This window comes from Lolium perenne, chromosome 2, assembly GCF_019359855.2.
Source record: "Lolium perenne isolate Kyuss_39 chromosome 2, Kyuss_2.0, whole genome shotgun sequence".
NCBI classification, from domain to species: domain Eukaryota; kingdom Viridiplantae; phylum Streptophyta; class Magnoliopsida; order Poales; family Poaceae; genus Lolium; species Lolium perenne.
This window is the reverse complement of record NC_067245.2, coordinates 54,924,240-54,947,175: the sequence shown is the minus strand read 5'-3', so window position 1 is coordinate 54,947,175 and position 22,936 is coordinate 54,924,240. Positions and strand designations below refer to the sequence as shown.

Below are 22,936 nucleotides of genomic sequence, written 5' to 3'. Positions count from 1 at the left end.
GCCGGGAGCACCTGCAGAGGATGGGGCAGATTGCCGTCGACACACGCATACGGGCCAGAGATCACCGCAGCTGCTCGAAGACCGACACTGCCCAAAAACTGCAGCCTTCAGCTCCTCCACCCTACCCAAACCTCCCCAGGCGGCGCCTCCAAGAAGGTCGCGGCGCAACAGCGCATCGCCGCCGCCCAATCAGAGATTTTGGACTTTCGTCCGGGAGATGGGGAAAAGGTGAGTGGATGGGTTCAGCTCCGCGACCCCTACCCAAACCTCCCTATGTGGCACCTCCAAGAAGGTCACGGCGCAACAGCGCGTTGCCGCCACCCAATCAGATTTTGGACTTTCGTCCGGGAGATGGGGAAAAGGTGAGTAGATGGGACCACAGCTAGGGTTTCCCCTGGCCCCGAGCAACCCACCAGTACCCACGAAGCACCAACATGAGCCGGTGAGGGGAGAAGGAGCGAAGGACTGCAGATACTACCTTCGAAACCGACGTGAACCGGAGTTCCATGCCGCCGCCTCACCTCCAGAGGAGTCGAGGACGTCGGGCCGGGAACCCACCATGATGCCCACCGCAGGACATCGGGGGAAGATGAGCCATCGCCCTCGCCGCTCATCGACCAGACGCATCTGGGCCGCCCAACGCTAGGCAGTCCAGATGCGACCCAGACCTAGGCCCGCTGGCCCAGATCTGGGCCCGCCGCCGCCACCCTTGGCCACGGCCTTGCCGTCGTAGGGCCGCGCCAGCCAGCCACTAGCCACGCCGCCACCCCGTCGGAGCTACGTCTTCACCACGCCGTGGGCGAACCACCGCGCCGCCGTGCCAAACGTCGAGCACGCCAGCCCGCGCCACCACAACCATGCGAGGGGGAGAGAGGGGCCCCGCCACCACCGGCCCGGGGCTTTGCCCGGCGACGCCCTCTGGCAGCGGCGAGGGAGGGAAGGAGGGAGGAGCGGCTGGAGGTTGGGGTTACTAGGTTTCGTCCTGCGCTCGCGGGAGCGGCAGGACGAAACGTTTCCCGGGTGCCATGTTCAGGATGCTGGATAATGTCTTCAGCCTGGCCGATACCGATACCAAGGTGGAGTTCAAACGGAAGTTTCGAAGCCGTCTGGAGTTCGAATCGGCCTTGAGCTTTGTCAATCCAAGGTCGATCCAAGGGAATTTGAGAGAGACCCAGAGCCAGATTGCCACGACAGTTGGGGGTGAGTCCAAGGGAAGCACTACGGAAGTCGTCGAATTGCAGGAGGCACGGGCACATGGCGAGATTGGTGATATATTCAAGATGATGCTTAAAATCTACAAGTCGGAAGAAGCCAGATCGATGGAGGTGCCAAAGAAGGGTAGCTTCGAATTGGGTTCGATCTCCTCCCACTTCAGCCAGATGTGGGACAACGGGCGTCAGACTCGGCCGCTATTATCAACAGATGCAAAATTCTTAGCCACATCCATGCTTGCCCATGACACGTTGGTTGGCCATGTTTCCACATTGGAATTGTGTACAGAACATATTGATTGGCTATGTAGATGGGTACCTCAGTTCGCTGAGAGACTCGAGAGGATCAAAAAGGATGATCCGATGGACAAAAAGATGCTGGAGATGGCAGAGATGGAGGAAGTCAGTTTTGCTGGCTACATACGCAGCTGGGAAAGAGTTCGCCGGCGCGACAACTCCATCAGATTTGAAGATTCAAGTAAGCATACATAACCATATTCGATTTTTCTGAAAGCATGCGGCCATATTAATTCTTATTTAGGATTGCAAAAGCAAGTTCACCTACAAATATGTAGATTGAAACCTTACAGTGGTTGTAGGATGTTATGCTAAAAGGGAGCAAGGGAATCATATAGTTGATGCACTGACCTATTTTCATTACATTCTTTTTTTTGAAGTGTGGAACTGTGGGGCAACCCCCACAGCAATTTATTTTATTAAAACTCAAGTCCAACAGTACATGAACATAATTACATATTTACAAAACAGAAAAACTAAGTGCAAGTCAGGCTATCTATCCATTGTAACAGTTGGGCAGTATCTTTGTCCTTCACTCTATGCACATGCAAGGTGATTTCATGGATAAATCATCTTCTCCAAGATCTGAAAGAGGGCATAATCCTTTCGAAAATAACTCCATTTCTTTGCTTCCAAATATGCCAGGCAGCAATAATAAACACTTCTGTAAAGAAAGGCAAACTAGAAGCCTTTCTTGCATGCAAGAACTTTTCTTCCATGGTCTATCCCACTGTCCAGTCTATCTGTACATAAACCCAAACTCTATGGCTGAAATTACAGTCGAAATACAGATGTAACGAGTCTTCGGCTTCTCTGGAAGTGCACAGGCTTATAAATTGGTCACATTCCAGTTTCGCCGTTTAATCATATCATTCGGGTTCAATCTGTCACTGACGAGGAGCCAGGCAAAGACTTGAAATCGTAACAGACACTAACTTTTCCAAATGAATTTGTATACCTTGCTGCATGTAGTATGCCTGAAGTTGTATCTATAGAAGTTACTGGCTGTATATGCCCCATCTTTCCAGATGGTTTTCCACTCATCGGTTTTCATAGGGTCTATGACGACATTGCAAAGAAAATCTTCCAACTGAATATATTCCTCGTGAGCTTGCTGAGATGGGGTAAATGAAACATGGGTGAACGATCTTGTAGAAGATAAATGCGGGTCGATGGCATAAGAGAAGAGCCTCAGGAAATCTGTTTGTGGACAAGTACCATTCCATCGGTCAGCCAACTTTATCACATCCCTCCACCAAAATGAACCACATAGATTTGCTGCATGCGGAACGCCCTCTGGGTAATAATTCCACCAAACTTACCCATAAAATGTCCTCCTTATTGAAGAACTTATGTAGATGCTTGATGAGAAGAGCCTCATTTTGTTTTTTGAAGTCCAAAATGCCCAAACCCCCACTCACTTTATTTCATTATTACATTTCTCAATGTTGATTGTACCGGTTATAACATTGTGTAAGTGTATTGCTTTATCAATCTACTCAAGACCCTTTCTATCTGTTACCATTTGTGTTGTATTATATTGCGCAAATGCCATCATGCCATGCCAGTTAAAATAAGACATTTTATCCAACGACCCTTCTTGCTAGCTTTAACAAATGTCAAGACATTTTATCCAACGACCCTCCTTTTGCAAAATGACTTGAATTAAGAAAGCTACTGCAATACCTTCAGAGCCCTAGCACTTTCCATATGTTCTGCATGCTACGGACCGCTGTAGACCATCTTGCTGGTGGCAGAAGGGTACTTGGTGCCGAGTAATCCACACATGTTGAAGGTTCTCTACCACACACTCTTAAAAAACATGGCATTTGTACTTACTTCAGTTTTCTCTATGTTGACTGCAATGTTGCTTGTCCGTGGTTGGCAAAAAATAGATATTTTAATTTCAGTATTCATACATGTCCATCTCTGTTGTTTTTTACTGTTGGCACTGATGGTCAGCGTCGTGCTGCATCTCTCTAGTTGGCATGAGCTTGGCCTACAATATTATTTGGGCATGCACAGAATGACAGAATAGCTGTTAGTTCTCTCTACTAGTACATGATGTGGAATTACTAATGTCCATGCATTAAGAATTCCTAATTTGAAATCGTGTTATGATTGGGTATTTTTGCCATGCTTTGTTATTGATGTTCTTTGTATTTGCTTAGTTTCTGATACCGCTTCCTTGGAACATAACACAACCCTGGGAACTCTTAAGATGTTTAAAGATAACTGGGAATCCTGAACTCAATGATAGCTGGGATCCTTATCCCCTTAGTTAGGATTTGTAAGAGTAGGATTTGTCGTAATATATTGCTTGATTGGTAAGAGTATGATTTGTCGTAATATATTGCTTGATTGGTAAGAGTAGGGCTAGACATTATGTAGCTGGCTTACAAACATAAGGATGGAAAGTAACAAACTTGAATATAGAATTGAAAATCCTAACGTCGGGATATCTGGGATCATATGAACGGCTGCACCTTCTAGGGAGGGTGGCCCTTACTCCTGTGGTTCCCTCCTGTTGTGTCCAGAGTTCTGGACCAAGTATGCTTTGGGAGTATACTTGAAAGCATACTTGGTCCTTCGATTGTTCAAGTTCTAAATCAGGCCCCATGCAGGTGTCACTGGTGGAAAAACAGGCTTCGGGTGAGCCCCATAAGTCGCGATGCTGCAGGATCCGCGACAAATGGTACCTTTAGTCGCGGTTCGGGAGGAGAACCGCGACCAAAGGCCTGGGCCCAGGGCGCTCGGTGGCCAGCCGGTGCACGTGGGGGGTCTTTAGTCGCGGTTGGCCAGGCCAACCGCGACTAAAGGTGCCCGAAGGCCTTTAGTCGCGGTTGGCCAGGCCAACCGGGACTAAAGCCCCTCCCCTATATATACCCATCCAGCAGCCAACACTTAGCCATTTGGTGCCATTCTCTTCACAAGCTCACAAGTGGGTGTTAGGTTTGCTTTTGGTTCCTCTTATGCACATAAGGTGTTTGATGAAATGCCCCAAGAGCATGAAACAAACATGATATGAAGTGTTGGAGCCACACTTGAGCTTTCTCATTTATTTTTTCCTCCTCGATCGCGGTTAGCAACTTGAACCTTTGATGTGTCGTTGATAAAATGTGCATGTGTGTGTAGTTCATTGTTTAATTTATATTGTTTGTAGCTAGTTAGTTTAACAAATGCATGATGGTTAATTATATATTTTATATTATAATAATGCAGATGAATCGACAATGGATGTACGGTAACCGACTCTCCGGAGAGTTCAGTGCTGGTTTGAAAGATTTCCTCGTAGTGGCTAATGCGAACAAGCGGAGGGTTTTGTTATCTGTCCATGTGTTAAATGTAAGAATCGAAGGGTTACTCTTCCTCAAGAGATGTTCACATGCACCTGCTTCGGCACGGTTTCATGCCAAGCTATAATTGTTGGACCAAGCATGGAGAAAGAGGGGTTATAATGGAAGAAGATGAAGAAGGGGATGATTTCATCGATGAAAGCTATCTTGCTCATTTCGGTGATACTTTCATGGAGGATGCTGAAGGTGAAGGGGAAGGTGAAGGGGAAGGTGAAGAAGAGGCACGTGATGATCCCGTTGATGATCTTGGTCGGACCATTGCTGATGCACGGAGACGCTGCGAAACTGAAAAAGAGAGGGAGAATTTGGATCGCATGTTAGAGGATCACAGAAGGCGCTGTACCCCGGATGCGATGATGGTCTGAAAAGCTGGGCTGCACACCGGATTTGCGGAGAGATGGAAGGCACAGGCAGGTGTAGCTGACTCGGCATTTGAAAACTTGCTGAAAATGTTGAAGAATATGTTTCCAAAGAATAAAGAGTTGCCCGCCACTACGTACGAATAAAAGAAGGTTGTCTGCCCTCTAGGTTTAGAGGTTCTTAAGATACATGCATGCATCAAAGACTGCATCATCTACGGCGGTGAATACGAGAATTTGAATGAATGCCCAGTATGCACCGCATTGCGTTATAAGATCGAGAGGCGATGACCCTGGTGACGATGTTGAGGGCCGAAACCCGGAAGAGGGTTCCCGCCAAGGTAATGTGGTATGCTCCTATAATACCACGGTTGAAACGTCTGTTCTGGAACAAAGAGCATGCCAAGTTGTTGCGATGGCACAAAGAGGACCGTAAGTCGGACGGGGAGTTGAGACACCCCGCAGATGGAACGCAATGGAGAAAGATCGACAGAGAGTTCAAAGATTTTGCAGCCGACGCAAGGAACATAAGATTTGGTCTAAGTACGGATGGCATGAATCCTTTTGGCGACGAGCTCCAGCCATAGTACTGGCCCGTGACTCTATGCATCTACAACCTTCCTCCTTGGTTGTGCATGAAGCGGAAGTTCATTATGATGCCAGTGCTCATCCAAGGTCCGAAGCAACCCGGCAACGACATCGATGTGTACCTAAGGCCATTAGTTGATGAACTTTTACAGCTGTGGGGCAGACCTGGTGTCCGTGTGTGGGATGAGCACAAAGAAGAGGAATTTGACCTACGAGCGTTGCTTTTCGTAACCATCAACGATTGGCCTGCTCTTAGTAACCTTTCGGGACTGTCAAATAAGGGATACAATGCATGCACGCACCGCTTACATGAGACTGAAAGTGTACATTTGCCAAATTGTAAGAAGAACGTGTACCTTGGGCATCGTCGATTTCTTCCGAAAGGTCATCCAAGAAGAAAGAAAGGCAAGCATTACAACGGCAAGGCAGATCACCGGCCGAAGCCTGCGGAACACACCGGTGCTGAGGTATTTGATATGGTCAAGGGTTTGAAAGTCATCTTTGGAAAGGGTCCTGGCGGACAATCGATTCGAAGGGAGCTGACGGGCACGTAGCCATGTGGAAGAAGAAATCTATATTCTGGGAGCTAGAATATTGGAAAGTCCTAGAAGTCCGCTCTGCAATCGACGTGATGCACGTTACGAAGAATATTTGCGTGAACATCCTAAGCTTCTTGGGCGTGTATGGGAAGTCAAATGATACAAAGGAAGCACGGCAGGACCAGCAAAGTTTGAAAGACCACGATGACCGACATCCGGAACGGTTTCAAGGTCGTGCCGGCTACGCTCGACCAAAGAAGAGAAGGTCATCTTTTTTGAATGCCCGAGCAGTATGAAGGTCCCGTCGGGATTCTCGTCCAATATAAAGGGAATAATAAACATGGCGGAGAAAAAGTTCCAAAACCTGAAGTCTCACGACCGCCACGTGATTATGACGCAATTGCTTCCGATTGCTTTGAGGGCTCTGCCGGAAAATGTTCGAGTAGCCATTGTGAAGCTATGTGCATTCCTCAATGCAATCTCTCGAAGGTAATCAATCCGGAAAGTTCTACCACGGTTACTGAACGATGTGATCCAATGTCTTGTCGATTTCGAGTTGGTGTTCCCGCCATCCTTCTTCAATATTATGACGCACCTCCTGGTTCACCTAGTCGATGAGATTTCCATTCTCGGTCTGTATTTCTACACAATATGTTCCCCTTCGAGAGGTTCATGGGAGTATTAAAGAAATATGTTCGTAACCGTGCTAGGCGAGAAGGAAGCATCGCCAAGGGCTATGGAAATGAGGAGGTAATTGAGTTTTGTGTTGACTTTGTTCGACCTTAAGCCGATTGGTCTTCCTCAATCGCGGCACGAGGGGAGACTAAGTGGAAAAGGCACGATCGGAAGGAAATCAATGATATGTATGGACGGCCATTCTCTCGATCGAAGCACACCACACGGTTCTGACCAATTCCAGCTTGGTGGCTCCGTACTTTGAGAAACACAAGAATATTTTACGCTCGGACAACCCCGGGAAGCCCGAATCCTGGATTAGGAAGGCCCACATGGAGACTTTCGGCAGTTGGTTGAGAAAACATTTAATGAGTGACAATAAGGTTGTAGATCAGCTGTACATGTTGGCCAAGACACCATCTTCGACTATAACGACTTTCCAAGGGTACGAGATAAATGGGAATACATTTTACACGATCGCCCAAGATAAAAAGAGCACCAACCAAAACAGTGGTGTCCGCTTTGATGCAGCAAACCGAGAATGGGCAAAAGGTCACATATTATGGTTACATAGAGGAGATATGGGAACTTGACTATGGACCCTCCTTTAGGGTCCCTTTGTTCCGGTGCAAATGGTTCAAGCTAACGGAGGTGGGGTAAAGGTGGACCAGCAATACGGAATGACAATGGTGGATTTCAACAATCTTGGTTATCTTGACGAACCATTCGTCCTAGCGAAAGATGTCGCTCAGGTTTTCTATGTGAAGGACATGAGTAGCAAACCGAGGAAACGGAAAGATAAGAAAACGATCAAGACATCGTTCGATGATCCAAAGCGCCACATTGTTCTTTCAGTGGAAAAGAAACATCGTGGGAGTGGAGGACAAGACAGACATGTCGAGAAGATTATAATATGTTTGCTGAAATTCCGCCCTTCAAAGTGAACACCGACCCAAGCATTAAGTTAAATGATGAGGATGCTCCATGGATACGGCACAATCGTAAGCAAGCTGGGACACAAGGGAAGAAATGATGTGTAATAATTTATTGTACCAAACTTTGTTGAATGAATCATGTGAATTATATTACCCGTGATGTGTTTGGTGTCCATTTTCGAATGATTCAATTGACTCGAGATAGCACTGATGATACATGAAATTTGGAGTGACTAAGTCATACTCCTGCATACATGAAATTTGGAGTGACTAAGTCATACTCTGCATATAGGAAATTTGGAGTGACTAAGTCATACTCCTACATACATGAAATTTGGAGTGATTTAGTCATACTCCTGCCTAGGCGTATAATATGCATACTCGTAGTCTTCATAGCCGCCGCCATTGTACCGGTAGTCGTCGCCTTCTAAGTTGCCGGCGTCGTCGTCGTCTTTGTCGTCGGCTGTCGTCGGGCGGCGCTCGTGGCTCGAATCGAGGGTAGCGCGGGCGGGGGATATCGCCGGCCGTGATGTAGTCCATGACGCTCTGCGAGTCCGGCCGTACCACCATAGCCGACGGCCGGCCTCGTGGAAGTTTCCAGAGGCGGACCGTCCTCCTCATACCAGCGAGCGCCCTCTCACGCCGATTGATGAAGAAGGCGTCCCAAGTATGCTGGTTATCGGGATGCCGGCGGGGATTCATCCGCTGGTCCGGGGTGTGGTCGTGGTGGTAGTGGTTGGGGATGGCCGCCCGGCGCGCAGTACTCGAGGACGGGAGGGACCGGCACGCCGCCGGCGCTTAGGCTCCAAATGCCGGGCGGACGCGGTAGCCCGGAGGGCAAGGGTAGTTCGAGGCGCAAAGCTCCTCCACCCTGGGTAGGTTAGAGTGGGTGCGGTGGAAGCCATGAGAGAGTGATGAGAGATTGTAGAGATGTGATGCTGGCCAAGCCGGGCTACCTATATGTAGTGACAAATGGCGGGAAAAATGGGAGCGGGAAGACAGGAGGCGGGAAGAAAGAGGCGGGAAAAAAATTGGCGGGAAGAAATTGGCGGGAAAAAATTGGCGGGAAGAAAGAGGCCGGAAGACAGGGAAGAAATGGCGGGAAGACGAGGAGGGAAGAGGGGGTCGGCGGAAAGAGGCGGGGAAGAGGGGGCCAACGAACTTTTGAATTGAATTAGTTTTATTTTTATGAATTTTTGATAATTTGTATTTTTAAATTTTTGAATTGAATTAGTTTTATTTTTCTGAATTTTTTGATATATTATATGTATTGTAAACATTTTTGAAATGAATTAGTTTTATTTTTCTTAATTTTTTGATATATAATTTGTATTTTTAACATTTTGAATTGAATTAGTTTTATTTTTCTGAATTTATTGATGTATTATTTGTATTTTTAAAATTTTGAATTGAATTAGTTTTATTTTTATGAATTTTTTGATATATTATATGTATTGTAAACATTTTTGAAATGAATTAGTTTTATTTTTCTTAATTTTTTGATATATAATTTGTATTTTTAACATTTTGAATTGAATTAGTTTTATTTTTCTGAATTTTTTGATATATTATATGTATTGTAAACATTTTTGAAATGAATTAGTTTTATTTTTCTTAATTTTTTGATATATAATTTGTATTTTTAACATTTTGAATTGAATTAGTTTTATTTTTCTGAATTTATTGATGTATTATTTGTATTTTTAAAATTTTGAATTGAATTAGTTTTATTTTTATGAATTTTTTGATATATTATATGTATTGTAAACATTTATGAAATGAATTAGTTTTATTTTTCTTAATTTTTTGATATATTATTTCTATTTTAAAATTCTGAAATTAAAAAGTATTTTAAAAAGACCTTTAGTCGCGGTTGGCCTGGCCAACCGCGACTAATGGTCCTTCATGAGAAACCGAAAAACCGTGAAAAAACACTTTAGTCGCGGTTGGGGTCACCAACCGCGACTAAAGGGTTCCCTTTAGTCGCGGTGGGGGACCCCAACCGCGACTAAAGGCTACTACCTATATATTGGCGCGCGGCGCTGAGGGGTTCGATTCTTCGTCTTCCTCGCTCTCGACGCCCGCCGATTTGACGCCGCCAACGACGTCTCTCACCGTGCCGCCTCGCCGTCTCTCACCGTACCGCCTCGCCGAACGTCGCTCGCGCGCCGCCGCCTCGCCGTCGTCGCTCTTGCCTCACCGTGTCGCCTCGCCGAGAACGTCGCTCGCCGCGCCGCCGCCTTCCCCGCGAACGCCGCCGGACCGCCTTCCCCGCGAACGCCGCCGGACCGCCTTCCCCGCGAACGTCCCCAGGACCGCCGCCGCTGCGCCGCCGCCACCTCACGCGCCGTGCCCCCTCTCCCTCTCGCATGTCGCCGGAACGCGATTGGCGAGCTCGCGCCGCCCGGCGAACTTCCGGCCGGCGCCGCCCGTTTAGTCCCCAGGACGCCGTCCATCTGGACCGTCCGGATCGCCCACGATCCGACGGCCACAGCCCTTCTAGGGGCGATCCGCGTGATCCCCCTCGCAGCCAATCGCGTTGCGCCACGTCGCTGCACTTTCTCAGCCAAAAGTATCAAACTTGTTTAAATTCCAGATTTGTTGTCCAAACTTGTAAAATTCGTATAAAATCAACCGTAGGTCCAAATTTTGTAAATTTTATAGTTTCGGAAAGCTTAAAATCTGTAGAACACCATTATGCCATAATATAGCATATGTACTATGTTAGATTTCGCGTCAAAATTTTTTAGTTTTAGTTTTTGTTAATTTCGAAATTAAAATTAACTAAAAATTGAGACTTATAATTTGAGACTTAAAAAACTACAAGAAGACATAAAATTTGAGACTTAAAAATTTGAGACTTAAAATTTTAGACTTAAAATTTGAGACTTAAAATTAACTAAATAATTGAGAGTTAAAATTTTGAGACTTAAAAAACTAAAAGAAGACTTGTAATTTGAGACTTAAAATTTTGACTTTTTTTGACTTAATAATTTTGACTTAAAATCTTGACTTAATAAAACGTACTAGATCTAGGGGAGACGGAGGCCCGAAGGCCGGCCGGGGCGCGCGCCACACACACGCATTAGGACGGCGTGCCACACACGCACTAGGGCGCCGAGGACACATAACTTAACCACCGCGCGAGGGTTATGTGTCCTCGGCACCGCCACCGCCCTTTCGCCACCGCCCTTTCACCACCGCCACCGCGCGCGTATACCGAGGGGGAGCGAGCCCCTCGTCGCCCCTCCGCATACGCCTCCCTCTCCGTGACGCCGTCGTCTACCGCCCCGTCTCGCGCTCTTCCGCGACACCCTCTCCCAACCCCTTCCAGCTCGCCGGCCCCCTCCTTTTTGCCACCGCCCTTTTGCCACCGCCACCACCCCTTCTTCACTTAATTAATTTGTTTTGACTACATGTTTTCAGGACTGACATATGGCGGACGATAGAGCTGACCCGATTCTGGACAACTATGATCCGGACGCTGAAGACCATATGTTCGGCATCATAAAAGGCGATATTCCATATGTGCCGACCGGAGAAGAAGAAGATGATATCTCTTCTTATCTGAACCTTGAGTGTGAAGATGAAGGCGCCGTCCACAAGAAGCAGATGATGCCGAAGAAACGTCGATAAACGACGATCTTCAATTGGAAGTAGCAACCACCTCCGGCGCCGAGGTATATATATATATATACATATTGAGCGTCTGGTGATACAACTAACTGATTTGAATAAATGTGTGTGTACTAACGCGCGCGACTCTCTTTCTTATTTTAGCCCTCGGCCGGATCGTCGAAAAATCGAGTACGTCGTCAAAGCGTGGCGCAACCAAGACGATGAAAGCAGGAGAAACATGCACCATCGATGTTGTCGATGAAGCAACCGGCAGGCCGCTGGAGCCCAGCAAGAACGCCACCAAGTTTGTCAGCCAATGCGGAGCCGTTGTTAGAGACAACGTCTCGATCACCCGCCAGGAGTGGAATGAGCCAAAGAAGGCACGTGTTGGTTTCACTTTTGTCGATAAGAGAGAAAAAAAAGATTGCTTCAACAAGCTTATGGAACATTTCGTTCTACCTCCGGAATACCGCAAATACGATGAGGAGGGTAACAAGATTGCGGAAAACAAGGAGAGGCGCAAGCTAGTCAAACAGTTCGCTCTTTCTAGGATGGCCAACGCATTCCGGAAATACAAGCAAAATCTAGCCCATGACTTTGTCAACCAGGGCAAGACTCCGGATTTCATAGGACAATATGAGAAACTGCAACATGATTGGCCAGAATTTGTGAAGCAAAAGAAATCGGAGCAGTTCCTTGAACTATCGAGAAAAAATAAGGAAAATGCGGCCAAGAAGGAGTACAATCATAAAATGGGGCCAGGAGGGTATCGCTTTTGGCAGCCTAAGTGGGAGAAGATGGAGAACGAGCTGAGGGCGCGAGGAATCCGTCAGTGCGGAGGGATGGGACCCAAGGGCCAAAAGCTGGTGGTACGGGCATGGGGGATCGCTGAACCCGGAGACAGGGGAGTGTGTTTATCAGGGCAAAATAATTACACCCACCCAAAAGCTTATTGAGGCAATGAGGGAGGCTCAAGAGGGGAGGATCAGGTTCAACAGAGAGAACGACGCCCTGACAAAAGCCCTCGGGAATCCTGAACACGGAGGACGTATACGAGGCATGGGGCCCATTCCGTGGAAAGTAGGGTTCCCCCAGAACGATGACCCGTACGGTTACAGAAGCCGTAAGAGAAAGATGGATCGGGATGCAGATGTTGTGGCGAAGTTGGTAACTGAAATGGATGTGATGAAGAAAACCGTGAGTGTACTAGTCGCCGAAAGAGATGCAGCTCGGGCGCAGCATGCTGAAGATCATCCAATGGATCTCGGAAGCCAGCAGAGAAGAAGCAGCGTGGCTTCCACGGAGGCCTCACCGGCTGGTGCACCGACGATAGAAATTACTGCACCGGAGCCTCTGGTGGTCGAAATTACTGCACCGGAGCCTCCTCGCTACCCCGTGGACGATATAAAGGAGATGAAAGCATGTCATCTGTATTATCCTATCGGGAACATGTCCATGAAGGTAGCCATCGGCCGTGCTTTACCACCTGGAGCACTCCACCACAACAACCCCATTCAAGATGGCTATGCTCGTGTGACGGTGGAGGAGATAGTCCAACGGTTTGAGGACCTGGACATTGACATTGCTACACCTGAAGGGGTGAAAAGACTTGGAGATGTCAAGCGCCAGTTCATTCTATGGCGTAAGAAATTTATCAAGTTTCCAGGCGAGGCGCCAACAAGTCCACCCCCGTACGGTGGTGGTGGTGGCGGTGGCGGTGACGGTGGCGGTGGCGGTGGCGGTGACGGTGGCGGTGGCGGTGACGGTGGCGGTGGTGCTTCACCTAATACACCTCATTCACGTCAGCCCACGCCGCCGCCCCCCAGTCCTCGTCCGGCGGGTGATCAGACACCGGTACCGCCCCCCAATCCACCTCCGGCGAAGAAGCAGAAGCAGTCCTGGGTTATTAACCCGGACCCTTACGTACCTAAGAAAACAAAGGTACCGGAGGTATCACTGAAGCCTCTCCCCACGAGGCCTTGGGAAAGTAGTGCCGAGGAAGTCGAGGCGGGCGCGGCTGCTGATTTAGAGAAATGGAAGGCGAGCGTCAAGAGGAAAATAGAGGGCGAGCCCAAGCCGCATATTCGACAAGGAAAAGCGATGGGCTAAGTCATTTTTGAACACACCGTCCCAAGCCGCGAAGAATCGCCCGACGACTATTTACGTGAACTTCGTAGGCAAGCACTCGCGTTCAAGAACAGGAAAGAGTTGGCGGAGAAGAAAGCCGTGAAGGACGAGGCCGAGTCAAAATTAGAAAGGGGGAAAGAAGTTGCCCAGCTCGGGAACAAAGTAAACAATCGATCGCCCGCTCATAGTGCAAGCCGCCGATCCGGATGCCCCCGATATCATAGCAGCTGCGGCAGCACATGGATTGACCGTAACGAGTGCCGAGAGAACAAGCGGCCGAGTTAGGTATCACTCTTCGTAATCGCTAGGCCTTGATGAGGCGCCAATGAAGGACGTAGTATTTACATATGTGAAGAATGGCCCTCTCGTCGAGCTGCGCAGAAGGGGATCTACCTCGACAAATGCTAGGTCTGCTAAATTGGTACAAGGGTTACATAAAACATAAAAACGCCAAAGACTATATCTATGCGGAAGTTAGATATGAGCATCACTTCAAACATTACCGGGTACAAATTCCTCCGAGTGAATTGTTCCAGCTGTTCAATCTGCGCGACCTCGACAAATCTATCATCGGTTGCTACGTTCTGTAAGTGATTTATTAATTTCTACCCCATCTCGTTCATTGCCTGCACCGTCCTAACTATCTTGTTGTGTACGCTATTATGCAGAATGAAGAAGCGGGAAATGCGAATAAGGAACATCCATGATGTTGGGTTCATTGACCCACACATCGTTAATTCACATGTGTTAGAACACCACCCCGCCGACGTGGAGGATGACTGTGGCGGTTTATTAGAAAACAGCAACCGAAAAGTGATATTCTATTTCCTTACCATTTTGGGTGAGTGTTTCTGTCTTGAGCACATTCTCTTTTGTTTACTCCATGCATGGTATGTGGCTAATCGATGAGTTATGCATGATCGTGCATGTATCGTGTCCGCAGGTTCCACTTTGGATTCTTATGGTAATTAAAGTTCAGACCTCCTCGGTTCTCGTCCACGACTCTCTGAATATGGATCCGGCGCTTTGGGGCGACATGAGAAAAATGATGCAAAAGTAATTATTTTCATTCATTTGCGCTCTATATCGATCGGCCTATTTCGTTCATCATTTCCTAATATCAAGTAACTAATTAATAACTCTCTTGTTTATTTAATTTTCTTTGCCTCGTAGGGTTTGGAGACGGTTCGTAGATACCAAGGTCGGTGAATTCAAAAAAGAGCTACATTTTAAAATGGCAGTGCGGACGACTGGGGATACTCAGCCACCGGGGACCAACCTATGTGGATACTATGTTTGTGAGAGGATCCGGAGATACTGCAATGAGCGGGACCAGACGTGTGAGAACAACATCCTGAGGAATAACCTCCGGAAGACGCTTAGTCCAGAAGCTCGCTTCCGACCACTTCAAGAGGAACTAGCTGGATGGTTGGCGAGGGAAGTCATCGATCCTAAAGGAGAACACTATTACGATGACGTAGAACTTTATATGCACCAGAATTTGTAACTAACTTGTTCAAAATTGTATATGGTCATCCGATATTGAATATATATTGTATATGGTCATCCGATATTGAATATATATTGTATATTCCTCTTGAATTCTTTTTGGTTCTAATTTCAAATTTGTTTGAAATTGTACATTCATATGCATGTATGTATACAGTACCGTAGAATATGTGAAACTCCTTCAAAATTAAAACCCAAAAGAAATAAAATAATACAAATTAAAAAGAAACCAGATTTAGGGGGAGGGGGGCTAAAACCCTAAACCCTGCGGAGGCCTTTAGTCGCGGTTGGCCTAAATATGTGAAACTCCTTCAGAATTAAAACCCAAAAGAAATAAAATAATACAAATTAAAAAGAAACCAGATTTAGGGGGAGGGGGGCTAAAACCCTAAACCCTGCGGAGGCCTTTAGTCGCGGCTGGCCAGAAGAACCGCGACTAAAGGTCCTCCGCCCTGGCGCTCGCCTGCGGCCCACGTGGACGGGCCTTTAGTCGCGGTTCGTAAGGAACCGCGACTAAAGGGGGGGGCCTTTAGTCGCGCAGCTTTGGTCGCGGTTGCGCCACCGCGACTAATGGCAGTTGCCAACCGCGACCAAAGCCCTTTTTTCCACCAGTGTGTCCATTTCATATGCAATAGGGTCGTTTGAGGTCTATCTGATTCAGTTCACATCTTACATAAGTTCATCTTCCTGTAATTTCTTGTTTTGAGCGTAGAATTACATGTTTCATTGATTAATTATAGGAACTTAATCTTGAGTCAAGATTCCGTACCTCTTTCTCTTTGGTGTTTTAATGCTCAATATATCTTGGGTGTCTTACTGTTGTTACTGATGGTGAATGGGGTGCTGCATCTCTCTAGTTGGCATGAACTTGACCTAGGATATTCTTTGGGCATGCGCAAAATAGCTGTTGCATCTCTCTAGTTGGTATGAACTTGACCTAGGATATTCTATGGGCATGCGCAAAATAGCTGTTAGTTCTCTTTACTAGTAAAATATGACATGTAATTACTAATGCCAATGCTTTATGAATTCCTAATTTGAAATCATGATATGATTTGATATTTCTGCCATGCTTTGCTAATGTAGTCCTTTGTATTTGTGTTTAGTTTCTGATATCGCTTCCTTATGTGTTGCCCCAGTTTGAAATTGTTTGGTAGTTGTGGTAATATGTAGTTGCTAATTCTGTTGGACAATGTGTTTCTCGGTTGAAATATGATACCCAAAGAATGTCTTCTGTTTCATGTTCGATTTCTAACACAGATATTTCACTTGGCCACATGCAGCAACATTGAGCCCAATGCTGTTCACACACTATATGCCAGGCTACCACCCATTGTTTGCTGATCTCACGCAGACGATGCAGATTTTCTCTATCAAAATCACAGAATTGGTAGGCTTCAATTGGCCATTGGAGGTATACGGTGTGGTTGCTGCCAGGGATGCTGTGGATTATCGTCGCAACCATCTTTTCCTTCGCAGTAGGGATAACTGCCAATTACTCAAGGATAAGGAGGTACACATGGGTATTTTCATGTTCTTTTTATTTCTGTCGTTGCTTGATTCGTTGTTGACAAGCAAATTGCGAATGATGATGCTTGCAGGATTCTTATTTGCACTTGACTGGCCCGTCTCGTGCGATTATGTCTGAGGACACTGTTCGGATTGAATTCCAACTGAAAGTCAAGGGCACTATGAAGTCAGAAGACAGGCATTTAATCACTGAACAATTTGCTTGTGATGCTGATGGTGCTGGGACTTCTATCATACATTCCATCGATGGCTGTTTTTGCACGATGGAATTATGTTCTGAGTATTTCAGAGGCTCGATCCAAGCAACCATAATTAGTATCTGTGTTACGCAAGGCTCGTTGCCAGATGGTGCACAAGTTATTTGCTTTTCACTGCCTGAAGAGTATACTGAAGGGAAGGATGAGCGCAGAACTAACCATGTTGTTCTGTTTGATAATAAAAATGGAGCAGTGCCAGTAGATGAAGAAGGGTATTTGAAGTTGTCAAGGCAGGTTGTTCCTGTAGAATTGGAAGGAAAGCTGGAAGTTGTCACAAAGACTGATGCCATGATGAGTCGAAGTGTTTTCTTTACACCTGAATTAAGCAACATAAGTCAAGAATCGTGCATACTTGGTGATGACTGCACGTTAGAGATAACTGTTGCTTGGTCTCTCCTTGTTGATGACGAGCAGCATATGATGATGATGAGCTACACGAACGCTCTCGTGCGACCTAAACCTTTCCCGTACATGAAGTTGGTTCAAGACACGCAAGGCGGGAGTTGTTGATGATGTGTTAGCAATTTTAAAATTAAGTCAAGCATGTGAACTACTCTTACTGTTCCTTCGTGAACTTGTCTACCTTGTTTTGTAATATGATATGAGATCGACTAGCCTGCTTATGTTCTAGCCGCTTATTTGTCTATCTATTGCATTATTCGTAACTGTTGTTTGTAGTGGGCAACATATCCCATGCATCCTGTATCCCTGCATCGGTTTGTTTCCGGCCGCACGATGTAAAACTTTGCCTTCCGGCTGCACTTTGCCTTGCGTTAAGTGGAATGGCAGTTTGCAATGTGGAAAGGTAATTTGCAATTACATACCTGCTTCCGGACTTAACAGATGCATGCTTTTACAAAAATCAACTCTCTAATCCTGGACCGAAACCCCACCCGAGCTCACCTGCACTGTCTCAGGTACTCTATATTATCTAGTTAAAATCTCTTTTGAATTAGCGCTAGTAAGGAACATAAAAGGGAAAGATCATGCCTTCTAGCTTCCGATCTTTAATATGTTTCGTCTAGGTAAGATCTTATCTACCTTTGGTGGTTCCTTCGCTAGATACAACAGAATACTGCCTACCATCTGGAGCTAAGTTCTTTTTTTAAACATGGGAGCTAATTTAAATATGTGTGCACACTGGAAAACAATTAAGCAAATTAACGCCTGCAATTTAAAACCAAAGAAAAACCAAAGAGGCACTGCAATATTACTTATGGATTGTCCCCGTCAAGAAAAGGATACACACCAAAGGGATTAGAATGGGGATTTCACTCAGCAAAATCGACAATGTGATAAATAATGTAGGCGTGAAAATTGCTCTCTATGAACATGTAAAACAGAGCATAAATAAATACAATCCATCCAACTCCTAAGCAAGCATACTGCACCAAGTGATAGAATTGGAAAAACATCTATTAATTCCTGAGTAAATATAACTAAAAAAACAGATATAACTCATCTAGAAATTCATGGAGAATTTATTCATAAATGCATGACTTTATCCATAAAATGGATACGCCACACATCACACCTTATTAGAACTGTAGCAACGGCTCGAGCTTGGGCTCGGGAACGGAAAATGCCATCCATCTATCTTCTCAACTGTCGTTCGGTCATCTCCTTTCTGGATAAGCTCGAAGAACACCGCACTCTCTCCTCCCTTGAGTCCGCTCTCCGATCCTTGGCCAAGACTCATCTGAGCCAAAAGAATTTTGACAGAGCTACCTATTGGAGGCAACGCGCTAAAATTAAAAATTGCACCCTTGGTGATGAAAACTCCCGCTACTTCCACCTCTGCGCCTCGGGCCGTCTGCAGAAAAACCAAATCAAAAACCTGGAGGCTGATGATGGTAACATCACCTTCTCCCACCCTGCGAAAGCCTCCATTCTTCATGGCTTCTTTAAATCCCTTCTTGGAACTCCCCTCCCTGCTAGTGACAATCTAAACCTTCCCTCCTTAGTCCAATCCACCTCGCTTACCCCATCCCAAGCTGCCTCCCTTACTCGCCCCTTCTCCCTAGAAGAAATGTCTGCGCCCGCGGCTGTTTTCAAACTTGACTTCCGCAAGGCCTTTGACTCCATCAGTTGGGATGCGCTTGACCGCATCATGAGGGCAAAAGGGCTCCCGGAACTTTGGTGTTCCTGGATTCGGTTGCTAAACCACTCTAGCCAAACTGCGGTTCTCCTCAACGGCATTCCTGGTAGATGGATCCAGTGCCGCCGCGGCCTTCGACAAGGAGACCCCCTTTCCCCCTTCCTGTTCGACATTGTGGCAGACGTGCTTCAACAGATGCTTCTTCAGGCCTCCCGAGATGGCCTCCTCCTCCACCCTCTTGTGGATGACCTCACTTGTCCCGTCCTCCAGTACGCTGATGATACCCTTATCATTATCCGAGCGGTCCCGGAGCATGTTAGCAATCTTAAGAAGGTCCTAGATGACTTCTCTGCTGCCACGGGCCTTACTATTAACTTCCATAAGAGTACCTTTGTTCCCATAAAAACTGCCCCTTCCATTGCGACCATGATGGCCTCTGCCTTTGGCTGCGAGGTTTCCACTTTCCCCCAGACCTACCTTGGTCTCCCCCTATCCCCCTACAAGCTGCGCTTCCGAGACTTTGCCCCCATCATGTCCAAAAGTGACATGCGTCTCTCTGGTTGGCGAGGACGGTGTCTCCCTATTGGCGGGCGCCTTATTCTTGTCAACTCGGTCCTCACCTCTATGCTCTCTCACGCGATGAGTGCGGGTCTCCTCCCCGTGGGAGTCATCGAAGCCATTGACAAGAGGCGCCGCGCTTTCCTTTGGACCGGGGATGAATCCTGCAATGGGGGGCAGTGTAAAGTGGCCTGGCAGGCTGTCTGCGTTCCAAAAAAACTTGGGGGGCTGGGGGTTATCTCCCTGCCTTCTCAAAACTCGGCTCTCCTTGCAAAATTTCTAACAAAAATCCACTCTGACTCCTCTGCCCCTTGGGCATCCTGGTTCCGCCGGATGTACGGATGGAATGGTTCCCGAGACTTGGGAGACCGCCATCACCTGGACACTCCCATCTGGAAGGATATTGTTACCGGGCTTCCCGCTTTTCGCTCCATCTCCAAGGTCACCTTGGGAAATGGGGCTTCCGCGGCCTTCTGGATGGACCTCTGGCTTGGCGATCAACCCCTTCAGGAGCGGTTCCCCAACCTCTTCTCTCACTCCACTCGACCCAACATCAGTGTCGCCGCTACTCTTTCCTTGGGTCTCCGCACCTACCTTGGACCGCGCCTTAACGCTGCCGCGGCAGATGACCTTCGAGTCTTGTCTCACGAGCTGAGCTTGGTAGACCTTCGTCTTGACGTTTCGGATTTACGGGACGCCCGCCTCTCTAACAAAAAACTTTCAAGCAAATGTTTCTATGTCCATTCCTTCAGGCATTTGCAGATTGACGATGTGGCGACTGTGGTTTGGAGGAGTGCGGCCCCCCTCAAGTGCAAGATTTTCTGCTGGCTTGCCAGGAGAAAACGGCTCCCCACCAACGAACGGCGGTTCCGGCACCACCTCACCGCCTCCGCCGCTTGCCTCTCCTGTAACACCGTTGAAGATACTGACCACCTGGTGCTCTTCTGTCCCCGAGCTACCGAAGTTTGGGAGTCTTTCCACCTGGGGTTCGACCCCGGCGCCTACGCCAGCTTCTCAGACTTCTGCCTCCAACACAGCAGCAGTTATGAAGAAGCCACTATCAACACGGCCATCGCTTGGAGCATCTGGAAGCGTAGGAATGCTCTGACCTTCAATAACATAAACGAAGATCTCTCTTTTGTCACCCGCAGATGCATCCAGGATATCCGGCTCTGGGCTTTCAGATGTAACACCCCCTCCTCAACCTCCTTTCTAAATTCTTGGTGTAATGGGTATGATCCCCCTTGAAAAAAAAAACCTCCCCCCTTTCTCTTTTTTCCTTTTGCTCTCCCTGCCTAGTCGACTAGGTGCCTCAAAACTCTCCTTGTAATGAACCCGGTTGTTTGCCTTATTGGTTATAAAGTGTTCAGGCCGGCGTAAGCCCGCCGTAGTCCAGGTCAAAAAAAAAAGAACTGTAGCAAAGTTAGAATCATTTCATGCTAAACCACTATAAAAGAATGCCAAGCACGAGCTTGTCAAGCTGTTGAAGGTCATCAACCAATATAGCTGGTTTAAGTCTCCAGCTGTCTGAGTTCATAAACTTTACAAATCCTCAGGTAGCTCCTCGCCTCATCTCTAGCAGTAAGAAACTGACCATGGCAAGCTACTTTCGTCCTTCTAGTATTGGATCATATTGCCAGCGCCCGACCAGCAACATGAAACTTTTCATTGAAATGATACCATAATCAATTCGAAGGGTGTGCCCTACAACCGACTGGGCATCTTGGAAGACCTATGGAAAACAATTGAAGCAATTGAGAGGTCGGCACAAGTAAGATGAAATTGTAAAATTAGAAATTCAGGAAAGAATGGCCACTTGACTGAATTGAGAAGACAATGGTCCAATGCATATCCATGTACATGTGATGTGATGTTGTGTGCTTGTGCACTTATTGCTGAAACAGCAAACTATCTCTAAGGAGAGCAGGGGAAAATAAATGCAGATTAATATATATTACTGCTACTTTATCAATGTGCTCATCAGGAAGTACATGTGTGTATGACTCTGTAGTACTGTAGTTAGCGAGAAAAGAGTAAAAAAATGGATGAACTCTATTGGCATACAATCCCAATACAGTAGCTAGCTGTTTTAGCTAATTATTTGCCTAAGTTTTTTTTTTAAAGCTTGAGACCAATCACCATAGGTCTTTCAACAAATATAGAAACATCAATTAATGAACTCATGATAGAACGGTCTATAAAAGAAAATAACATGGGCTCAGCTTTGGCAAAACAACATGAACTTACAATTGAAGTCATGTGTAACCTCCTACAAAATATTACAGTATAACTTTTGAGATAGTATAAAAGGAGCCACAGAAGAACAAATATTTTCAAGTGAAGATGTCAGTCACAGGTGTTATTCAGTTGGTTGCTCTATTTTACATGTGCTATAGGCTTGCAAGTAATGTTGTAGTGTCCTACACATGGAGTGAAGCCAACAACCCCAGCTTTGTTTCAGTCACAGGTGTTGTTTCAGATACACATGGAGTGAAGCCAACAACCTCAACTTTGTTTCAGTCACATGTGCTGTTTCAGTTGCTGTAACAGGTGGTGTTTCAGTTGTGCATCTATCCTTGTAACCCTTATCTTCTTTTGCGCATCTATCCTATCGAGATGTCAGTCACAGGTGTTGTTTCAGTTGGTTGCTCTATTTTACATGTGCTATAGGCTTGCCAGAATTTTAATTAGCTTAGTCAACACATGGAGAGAAGCCAACAACTGATGCAATTTTCTAGCTCTTCCCAACAATCAAATTTTAAAAATAAATATAACTGCCAGTGAGTGGGAAAATAAGAATTTTCTGAGCGGAGCAGAACAAGAAAAAGAAGTAATCTTATCCGAAAGATACAAATACTTCCTAGCATGCCTTCTTTCCATGCTGGTTTGATTAATAACTATGCTAACGCAGTGTCCATGCAATAGTGTCCTATTCTTCATCTCTCTGCAACTAATGAAACAGAATATAACAATCCAGCGATGATGCCAGAGCTTGAGCAAAGGTAAATCATACCACTGCTCTTTTCAAAAATTTATTTATGGAAAGATCCAGAGTCCGAAATTACTCACTTACAAAGGAATCTGCGATGATTGATTTTCATACATGGCATTCATGGCATTATCACCTGAACCGGATGAATTTAGGTGGAATTTACACGTAGATGGCTTGTTCTCGGTCAAATCTTTATACAATGCTATACTCCATTCTGATATACCGGTGGATAATAATAAGAAAATTTGGAAGATGAAGATACCATTAAAAATAAAAATATTCGGATG

General features: G+C 46.3%; 2 protein-coding genes across 2 annotated transcripts; both read left to right on the top strand.

Annotated features, from left to right (window-relative positions):
* The first annotated feature begins 994 nt into the window (after nucleotides 1–994).
* On the top strand, nucleotides 995–17,626 carry LOC127332660 (uncharacterized). Its single transcript, XM_051358972.2, has 3 exons — nucleotides 995–1,689; nucleotides 16,498–16,727; nucleotides 16,816–17,626. Exons 1-3 carry the CDS (start codon nucleotides 1,026–1,028, stop codon nucleotides 17,509–17,511), a joined length of 1,590 nt encoding a protein of 529 aa, XP_051214932.1. The 5' UTR covers nucleotides 995–1,025; the 3' UTR covers nucleotides 17,512–17,626.
* A 957-nt stretch (nucleotides 17,627–18,583) lies between these two features.
* Nucleotides 18,584–20,905, top strand: LOC127328591 (uncharacterized). The gene has a single exon (XM_051355183.1). The coding sequence runs from the start codon at nucleotides 18,584–18,586 to the stop codon at nucleotides 20,903–20,905; it is 2,322 nt and encodes a 773-aa protein (XP_051211143.1).
* Nucleotides 20,906–22,936: the final 2,031 nt, after the last annotated feature.